The sequence below is a fragment of the Pseudophryne corroboree genome, chromosome 4, assembly GCF_028390025.1.
Source record: "Pseudophryne corroboree isolate aPseCor3 chromosome 4, aPseCor3.hap2, whole genome shotgun sequence".
Lineage (NCBI taxonomy): Eukaryota > Metazoa > Chordata > Amphibia > Anura > Myobatrachidae > Pseudophryne > Pseudophryne corroboree.
In genome coordinates this window covers 549,158,993-549,169,653 of record NC_086447.1, presented here as the reverse complement: position 1 = coordinate 549,169,653, position 10,661 = coordinate 549,158,993, and the positions used below count along the sequence as shown (strand labels likewise).

The window sequence follows — 10,661 nt, the reverse complement described above, 5'->3', positions numbered from 1 at the left end:
TTTCAATCCCGATTCCCGGGATTGAAAATATGGCCCGGGATTGGCCTCCTTACAAGATATTACCCTGGATATCGAATCACTGGATGTACTGTAATACATGGGCATCATTAAGAATGTTTATATATTGTTTGGATAAGAATATAGGCTAAAGGTGGGTACGGACGGTGAGATAAATCTGTAAGATTTTGACGATATAGTCAAAATCTTATGAAAAGTTAGTGCATATCTCAAGATGTAAAGGTGTGTACACACGGTGAGATCCTTGCTATGTCCTATTTTTTCTTGAGATTTCCCTTGAACTCCCCGGAGGCCAGATAGGACAGATTTTGACTAACTTTTCTTGAGATCTGTGTTTGTGTGCTTAAGATTTTGGCTTATGTGAGATTTTGGCTTATGTGAGATTTCGGCTTATGTGAGATTTTGACTATCTCATTATAATAGTGGGATGGCATTACAGGGTTGGGGGGAGTGTCTTTTTCGACTGTCAGCCATTTTTAAAACAGTGCATTTCTGCTCTGTGGCTGATTTTTGTTGACATTTTTTTCCAGTGAACCTATGGATTCTACATGGACAAGAGGACCGAGGGGCTGCGTGGGACACTAGGTAAGTATGTGCGAGTGTGTTAGTGTGTGTGTCAATAAACTTTTACCTTCACGGTGTGTGTGTTTTGTCTTTCTTGTGGTATTTCTTTTGTTGTGGAACTATAGGTACCAGCAGGCCTTTTAATTCTCTACATGCTGGTACTTGTGGTTCTCCAAGTACCAGCATGTGGGGAGGCTTGCTGGGACATGTAGTTTTTACTACCTGCCGATAACACAATATAAACCCCTTTACCTTTTTTAAAAAAAATACACCACACAGTTTGTTTTTTCGTAAAATTTATAAAAATATTAAATGCCAACGCCAACTCTGGCCAGGATTCATAAGCTGTACCATGAGAACGAGTGCCTTTGGACAGGGACTATGCCAACAGAACAGGAAACGGGCATATCCGAGTACAGTAGAGGTAAACAGTGCAATTTTGCCTTGGGTGAAGAACATCATCAAATTTCCAAACAGTCTGGAAGGAACACAAGAAGTGCAGTCTTTACAACGATCCGTAGTCCGGGACAGTGAGGACACAAAACCGACGCTGCAGTACTAATGACCTCAATACAGTTCACTTTGAGCAAGAGCGTAGGATAAGGTCACCAGCAGATTTTTCTAACAAAACTAAAAAACCGGGTCCAAAAAACTAATTATAAATGAAAAAAGCGTGGGTCGCCCAGCACAGAGGACTGTGTACTCTGCATGTCAGAGTACATGCCACTGGACGAGGTGCTAGATTGGAGGGAGGGGCTGGGCTGTGTGGCTCCCGACGGAAAAAAATACGGTTGCTGAGGGGGGTTTACCGGCGCATGCTCCATGGGGGGGTTGTTTGGGAAGGGGGGACGGGACAAATTTGGGTGATACCAAGGGTCAGTTGGCACTATCTCACACGCCGACACCAGTGTTTGGCGCCTGCCACGTGAGACAATCTCATTGACTAACCGTTGGACGATGAATTTTTGATCATCCGTCATCAGGCGCATATCCGATGCAATAAAATTGCCAAATTGTTGTTCGGCATCCGGGGGCCTATGCAAAACCTCCTCAGCGCGTTGAAAAAACTGCTGGGAGCCAGAGGGGGTGCTATAGGCTGCAGAAGTGGTCCTCCTTGCCGTGCGCCTCGGTCTTCCTGGGCGCGCCTGTGGGGGTGCCACCGGCTCCGCTACCGGCTCCGCTACCGGCTCCTCCACTTCTGCCCCTTGGCCTGTGGTAGGCTCCACCTCCAGCTCCGGGGTAGCATCCTGCAATATAAGAAAAACCAAAATTAGGTCTATGTCAAAATTGGTGGGTGGCATATGAAACAAATGTGTGTGTACTTACCAGATCCAGACTCTCCTGGGCCTCCTCTTCGACAAGAACTGGAGACTCTGGATCTAGAGCGTCCCGTGACCTTACCCGCGCCTCTTGCTCTATAATGAACTGAATTTGGTCATAGTACCACAGCGTCGGTTTATAGACCTCATCAGTCCCGGCTCCGGATCGCTGTGAATCTTGCACCTTCTTGCGTTCCTTCACGAACACTGTTCGGAAATTTGAAATTTTTTTCTTCACCCAATCGACATCAACATCAGAGTTTTTGCCTCTACTGTACTCAATAAGCTGCTGATATGCCCGATTCCGCTTGATTCTGTTGGCATAGTCCGGGCTCCTGACACGCCACAGGCACTCGTTCTGACGGTACAGATCAATGAATCCTGACCAGAATTGGCGGTACTCCGCAGATGACATTGCTGGTTGAAAATAAAATAACACAATTAGCCGACAAAATACAACCGTCACATACAAAAAGCCTAAAAATACTATTTATATATCTATCTATCTATCTATCTATCTCTATATATCTATCTCTATATATCTATATCTATCTCTCTCGCTCTCTCTATATATATATATATATATATATATGTATCTATCTACCCCAAAAATGCATCCCTTAATGTGTCGCCAGCATCCCCCCGGCAAGGGTTCGTGTCCTCATTATTTGAATGTGCTGGCCTCATTTTAATGGGCGTGCCTCATCTGAAAAAACTACCTCAAACCCCAGTATTTGACCGTGTACCAACAGATCACGCCCACCATAGGGAAATAAAAATTCAACCATCTTAAGCCCCACACAGTAATGCCCCCTGCACCATATTAAGCCACACTCCGCAATGCCCTTGATACATGAAATCCCCACATTACGGCAGGCAAGAGTCCGCATTTTACACATTATGGCAGGCAAGAGTCCACATTTTATACATTACTGCAGGCAAGTGTCCCCCTTTTTACACATTATGGCAGGCATGTGTCCCCATTTTATACATCAGGGCAGAATGCCCATTTTATACATTACTGCAGGCAATTGTCCCCATTTTATACATCACGGCAGGCAAGAGTCCACTTTTTACCAGTGGCGTGCGGTGAGGTCAGTGGCTGGTGAGGCACTACAGCCATAATGTTCGCCGAATCCTGCTGATGACCCCTACCGCCGCCGAGCCAATGCCCACTACTGCCTATGAGCCAATGCCTGCTGCCACCACCAATGGCTTACGAAGTCGCCCACCATCAACTGACCCAGCCCTCCGCCACTAATTTGCATCTCCAGGCCTGCCTGCTCATCATACTTGTAATATATTGTACATTTTTATAGAAACAATAACAATTACTGTATGGGAAGGGAGTGGGAGGAGGACATGAATGCAATTTTGTTGTCCAGGGATTCCATTAACTTAATGGAGAAGGGTCTGAATGTGTTAAAAAAGTTCAAAAAAAAAATGTGTGGGGTCCCCCCTCCTAAGTATAACCAGCCTCGGGCTCTTTGAGCCAGTCCTGGTTGTTAAAATACTGGGGAAAAAATGGACAGAGGTTCCCCGTATTTCGACAACCAGCACCGGGCTCTTAGTCCGGGCCTGGTTCCAAAAATACGGGGGACAAAAGATGTAGGGGTCCCCCGTATTTTTAAAACCAGCACCGGGCTCCACTAGCCAGGGACATAATGCCACAGCCGGGGGACACATTTATGGAGGTCCCTGCGGCCGTGGCATTACCCCCCCAACTAGTCACCCCTGGCCGGGGTTCCCTGGAGGAGTGGGGACCCCTTAAATCAAGGGGTCACCCCCCCTCCAGGCACCCAAGGACCAGGGGTGAAGCCCGAGGCTGTCCCCCCCATCCGTGGGCGGTGGATGGGAGGCTGATAGTCATGTGTTTAAAGAAGAGAATATTGTCTTTTGTTGTGGAACTACAAGGCCCAGCAAGCCTCCCCCGCTCGCTGGTACTTGGAGAACCTCAAGTACCAGCATGCAGGGAAATAACGGGTTCGCTGGTACCTGTAGGTCTACAACAAAAAAAATACCCAAATAAAAACACAACTCGCACACCGTGACAGTAAAAATTTATTAAAACACACTTACACAGTCACACATACTTACCTACATCCCACGCCGGTCACGTCCACTTGTCCAGTAGAATCCAATAGGGTACCTGTAAAAATGAGAGACAGATTACTTACCTACATCCCACGCCGGTCACGTCCACTTGTCCAGTAGAATCCAATAGGGTAGGGGTACCTGTAAAAAAATCCAAAAAAAAACTTAACACATCACACATCCACAGGAGAGAGAGAGAGAGAGAGAGAGAGAGAGAGAGAGAGAGAGAGAGAGAGAGAGACTAACCTGCTGCTGCTGGGGAGAGCGGCATACACTGCAGGGCCATGCCGCTGCTCCTGTCAGTGGGAGGACGGAGCCGGCGGAGGAGGGGGGAGAGCCGCATGTGGGAGAGCCCCCACAGTGCCAGATACATTGCCCCACGGTGCCAGATACGGTGCCCCCCCAGTGCCAGATACGGTGCCCCCCTAGTGCCAGAAAAATTGCCCCACAGTGCCAGATATGCCCCTCAGTGCCAGTTTTGCCCCACAGTGCCAGATATGACCCCCAGTGCCAGGTTACATTGCCCCACAGTGCCAGATATGCCCCCCCAGTGCCAGTTTTGCCCCACAGTGCCAGATATGACCCCCAGTGCCAGGTTACATTGCCCCACGGTGCCAGATATGCCCCTCAGTGCCAGTTTTCCCCACAGTGCCAGATATGACCCCCAGTGCCAGGTTACATTGCCCCACGGTGCCAGATATGCCCCTCAGTGCCAGTTTTGCCCCACAGTGCCAGATATGACCCCCAGTGCCAGGTTACATTGCCCCACAGTGCCAGATATGCCCCCCCAGTGCCAGTTTTGCCCCACAGTGCCAGATATGACCCCCAGTGCCAGGTTACATTGCCCCACAGTGCCAGATATGCCCCCCCAGTGCCAGTTTTGCCCCACAGTGCCAGATATGACCCCCAGTGCCAGGTTACATTGCCCCACAGTGCCAGATATGCCCCCCCAGTGCCAGTTTTGCCCCACAGTGCCAGATATGACCCCCAGTGCCAGGTTACATTGCCCCACAGTGCCAGATATGCCCCCCCAGTGCCAGTTTTGCCCCACAGTGCCAGATATGACCCCCAGTGCCAGGTTACATTGCCCCACGGTGCCAGATATGCCCCCCCAGTGCCAGTTTTGCCCCACAGTGCCAGATATGACCCCCAGTGCCAGGTTACATTGCCCCACTGTGCCAGATATGCCCCTCAGTGCCAGTTTTGACCCACAGTGCCAGATATGACCCCCAGTGCCAGGTTACATTGCCCCACAGTGCCAGATATGCCCCCCCAGTGCCAGTTTTGCCCCACAGTGCCAGATATGACCCCCAGTGCCAGGTTACATTGCCCCACAGTGCCAGATATGCCCCCCCAGTGCCAGTTTTGCCCCACAGTGCCAGATATGACCCCCAGTGCCAGGTTACATTGCCCCACGGTGCCAGATATGCCCCCCCAGTGCCAGTTTTGCCCCACAGTGCCAGATATGACCCCCAGTGCCAGGTTACATTGCCCCACTGTGCCAGATATGCCCCTCAGTGCCAGTTTTGACCCACAGTGCCAGATATGACCCCCAGTGCCAGGTTACATTGCCCCACGGTGCCAGATATGCCCCTCAGTGCCAGTTTTGCCCCACAGTGCCAGATATGACCCCCAGTGCCAGGTTACATTGCCCCACGGTGCCAGATATGCCCCTCAGTGCCAGGTTACATTGCCCCACAGTGCCAGTGCCCCACAGTCCCCAGTGCTGCCCCCCAACCCCGCTGGATATACTTACGTGTCCTTGGATTTTCTCCTCCACGTGCTGCCGCTGCTGCTGCTTCTTCTTTCTTCCTTCCTCCGCGCTGTGAAGAGAATAGACCGGCGGGGAGTGGCCACATGACGCTGATCGGCATCGCAAGCTCATATCGCAAGGTACTAGAAACACTTGCGATATGAACTAGATAGGACACCGATCTAGCAAGGATTGACTTGCCAGCTCGGTCTATCTTTTCTTGCGATGCCGACCGCGCGGGGACGCGCATCGGGATCGGATACAGATCGCAAGGTGACTGTCACCTTGCGATCTGCACTATATTTTCTTCCGATTCTGACTATATAGTCAGAATCGGAAGAAAATATCTTACCGTGTGTACACACCTTAAGGCAGCTTGCGATACAGATTCGATTCCTATGTGCGCTCCCGTGGGGTCGGTATCGTAAGTCCAGATATACTGTGCAGGCAAGTCAATCTTGACTGTCTAGTGTACTATCTAGTACAAAGTATAGTCAAAATTGGCACTTAGTCAAAATCGTACATAAACAAAATCTCAAACACAGATAGTCAAAATCTGTACTATCTGTGCTATCTGGGCTCTAGGGGAGTTCAAGGGAAATCGCATATTCAAAATCGGACATAACAAGGCTCTCACTGTGTGTACACACCTTTAATAATATCCTAAACAGCAGGATAAAGGTGGAGCATCACAAATTTAACACTATTAAATTAACAGATTAATAAGTGTCTAGACAACAACTCAATGCAGTACAGTTATGCCCCAACTGCAAGTGGAGATGTGATTGATATGCATTTGTCTCTGTATCGCACATATTTGTGTACATTTGCATTTGGAGCATGCACAGTATGGAAACAGGCAAAATGCACTCTGCAAAAAGGCATATGTTCTTCAGCCCTGCGTTGGGCCCTGCACATTACTAAGCTACTTCAATGCTTTGCAGTCATCCTCTGTAGTGCTAATTAGTTCCTAGGCTTGCTGATACCAATTACCGTCACAGAAAGTACATGCATGAATATATTTCTATAACACTATAACGCTATCTTTTATATGAGTGCAATTTGTGGTAGAAAGTAAATGTCAATTATATTATAACATTCATTCCAAGTTTAATGCCCTAAAGAGTGATGCAACGTTTGGTACCATGTCATACAGTCACCTGGTGAGTGGAGAATAAAAACGTGTTTTGTATTAAAACTTTTATTTTTTTTAAAGTCATAAGTATGTTATTTGTGTTTCCTATGTGAATACAAGTGTTTAAAGTAATTTTTATACTAAAACGTTCCGGTAGCTTAAAAGTCCTTCTACTTTTCAAGTAATTTCATGACAAAAAAAGTTTATTATAAAGTTATTTTGAGGTAAAAAAAATGTTTATACACACACATGGTGGGAAGACAACTTGGAAATGTAGGGGGTAATTCAGACCTGATCACTAATGTGCATTTTCGCACAGCAGGCGATCAGGTCTGTACTGTGAATGCGTATGCACCGCAATGCACGCGCGTCGGATGACTGCACCGGGCATCGGTGCATAGCGACGGGATAGTGTGAAAAAAGCGATCGCACGGGCAATTGCAAGGTGACTGACAGGAAGAGGCTATTTCTGGGTGGCAACTGACCGTTTTACAGGAGTGTTTGGAAAAACGAAGGAGGGACCAGGCGTTTGGAGGGAGGGATTCTGAAGTCAGCTCCGGCCCAGATCATCGCAGCGGCTGAGTAAGTCCTGGGCTGAGCAGAGACTGCACAAACTCATGTTTGTGCAGCTCTCCAACACATGCGATCGCACACCTGCACACATTCAATACACTCCCCCTGTAGGCGCCGACTACCTGATTGCAGGGCTGCAAAAAACGCACCCTAGCGATCAGGTCTAAATTACCCCCTTATTCCTGTCTTTGGAACATTTTGACATCATAAACAAAGAAATATAATAGAATTTTTTTAAAATTTTTGGTAGGGGCAGCCAGGTCTGCAGTCTGCACAGTGGGAGGTGGTGAGAGTGTGTGGCTTAACATAAGTGGTGGTGCGGTGGGTGTGGCGTGGCTGCACAATGTCCACCACTATGCAATGCCGAGATTACCGTTGAATCGTGTCAGACTTGCCCACTCTTCCAGGAGGCCTCCCAGCCATTCCGGTAGTGTAGGAAAGTATGCATAAAGGTATTCTGTGATCAAATAAAATTATAATACTGCAGGGCTAGTGTTTTTAAACAGGTCATGAGATTCTGAGGGTACTTTAACCTAACATCCTTACTATTTACAGTAGAGAGTACAGACAACACACTACACACATATATATGCACACACTTGCACGTACTCACACATACAGTAATCACAAGACATATGAAGTTCATACAAAGGCATACAAATGCATGGTATAGGTTAGGAAGGCCACATTTTGAGAATCAGCATGGAACTGGATCTGTTTCAGGTCAAACAAGCTGATATAAACATAGTTTAATTTGCATATTTGCATATTTTTTATTGTGATTGCACATCTCTTCTTTTTTACATAACTTCGTTATCTGAACACCAAGACCAGAGAACGGGAAGGACTTGCATCAACATACTGTAATGTACTATAACCAACAAAATATGCATCGATAAAAATGAAGGGACTGAATTACTGTAGATATTTTTGCAAAATGAGTCAATGAATCGTTTCAGTCTTAAAGAAGATTCACTTGCATTTAGTGGTACAAGTTTTTTATTTTCTCATACATGGGTGAGTGCCATATTTAACCAGTTCTAGCTATGTTTATGCTGTCTAGAATGTTAGAGGCAGAGTGACCATTAGCAGGGACTAGTGCACATGAGATTACACCATATCTGTTTCTTAAAGATTTGTCCTATATTTTTTCCTATCAACTGAATTTGCAGCTAATTAACAATTGTATATATATATATATATATATATATATATATACACACACTGTATATATGTATATATATATATATATATATATATATATATATATTTTACTATCATAACAATATATTCAGTCCTGCAAGCCTGCTACATTTTTACTTCTGGTTTCAATCTAAAATAAATACCTACAAAAATGAGTAGCCACTGAAGGTTTACGCAATGGTCCTGATGCAGGGTTCAATGGAATTTGGTTATACAGTAGTTGCTCTTGCATTTCATGCTTGGAACAAATTGTGTTTATTTTCCAATACATCCAATTTATACATATACACAGAAGAACAGCACGTTGGTTACCTAGAACTGTGCCTCTTTTGGCAGCTTTCCTCCCTTACAACAAATAAAAGGTTATAATTAGTCAACATTTTGCTGAAGAAAGATTTTAGCTTTGGATCCATTTGTGTTTTAGGACATCATGCAGCATACAGTACATGTGTATTAAAAAGCCTGTTTTCATCTGTGTGAAGTACAGTACATACAAAACCATTTGGTTCATCTTTACTGATGTTAATATGCCAGTTTCCCAAACTCTGAATAGCCTTACAACCTGGAGGCAAATTTACTAAGATGGGAGTTCTATTTAAGATGGGATGTTGCCCATAGCAACCAATCAGATTCCAGGTATTATCTTCTAGAAGGTGCTAGTTAAATGAGAAGTAGAATCTGATTGGTTGCTATGGGCAACATCCCATCTTAACTAGAACTCCCATCTTAGTAAATTTCCCCCTGGACTGCAATGATGGAGTTTGGGCAACTCTATATTGTGCTATGAGCACTCTCTTGTTATGTTTGAGATATATAAAGATATCCAAAGAAAGTTTATTTTGTAAACAATCAATAACACTATAGCCCTGTTTCTGAATTGGACATATCTGCAGATTGGGATTTATCGCACGGATTTCAGCACACTGCACATGCGCCAAGAAAACAAACGGCAGCTGCACATCTGCAGGATAAGCCATGCATACCTCAACTTTAGAGAAGTGTAGAGAGGGACACCAAAGGCGTGTGCCCAAATAAGGAGTGTGGGTTGCAGCATAGGGGCATAGTTTTGAGGCATGGGGCATGTCTGCGTCATGCACCCTTTTTCATCATGCAATGTTTTCTGAACTGCTGGGCTATGAGGTGTTTAGATGCCGTGTGATCTCCTAACATCCTTCCCACTACAGCCTGTGTTCAGGATGGCAGGACAGTTACAAAAAAAAGTGGGACTGTCCCACCAAAAGCAAGAATGGTTGGTGGGTATGGCCACATGCTTACCAATGCAGATCGCTAGTGTAAATGGATTGCCAAACAAGAAATGGGTGTTTCTGGGTGGTGACTGAACAGAGACCGTGCAAATGCACAGAACTCTCCCACCTCATAGACATATCACTGGAGTATTGAGGGCATTTAGACTGACTTCCTTGTTCGATCGTAGCATGTGGACGGAGATGGGACGCCTGTTTCAGATGGATATTTTGCACCCAGCAGGGTGTGGGTGCACATGCTTCCACATGCAGCCACCCAGATTTTCAGTATACACAGGCAGACCCTCCATCTCACATAAGTAGGTGTAGTGTTTCCAAGGACCGTTCCCTAAACCAGAATGAGGATGTGCACCCATGTATGCAATAGGTGGATAAAAAGGCACATTTGCACAAAAAACAATGCACTGCAGCGTACTTATATAATGAAAACCAATGCAATACCGATGCAATACGTGCAAAACATTCCCATTCAATTCTGTACACTTTCAATGTATTAGTCAATGTACACATTGATTAATGTAGCAGAACATTGACAGTTTTTGGGTACTGGGTATAACAAGTTGGATAATAAAACACACCAATAATCTAATCTCCTGATTCCTTAATTAATTTACTAAAATCAGTGCAGATGTTCCCCAAAATTATAATGTTGTTACCTATATACTATAGGTTATGTTAATGTATAGGTCTCATGGGAGACAGCTGACATGGGGTTTCAGCACAGTATTTGGTGGTAT

At 45.7% G+C, this 10,661-nt stretch overlaps 1 protein-coding gene across 1 annotated transcript; it reads right to left on the bottom strand.

Annotated features, from left to right (window-relative positions):
• Positions 1-861: 861 nt before the first annotated feature.
• LOC134911597 (uncharacterized) lies at positions 862-2,316 on the bottom strand. Its single transcript, XM_063919721.1, has 2 exons — positions 1,909-2,316; positions 862-1,829 (listed from the first exon to the last, which is right to left on the bottom strand). The coding sequence occupies exons 1-2, from the start codon at positions 2,314-2,316 to the stop codon at positions 1,239-1,241; spliced, it is 999 nt and encodes a 332-aa protein (XP_063775791.1). The 3' UTR covers positions 862-1,238.
• Between the last annotated feature and the right edge of the window lie 8,345 nt (positions 2,317-10,661).

What these genes read in the sequence shown, in the direction of transcription:
- LOC134911597 (XM_063919721.1), bottom strand. Translation starts at nt 2,316, where the DNA reads ATGTCATCTGCGGAGTACCGCCAATTCTGGTCAGGATTCATTGATCTG. An exon ending in CCCAGGAGAGTCTGGATCTG is followed by an intron (nt 1,830 to 1,908) that starts GTAAGTACACAC and finishes CTTATATTGCAG; the next exon opens with GATGCTACCCCGGAGCTGGA.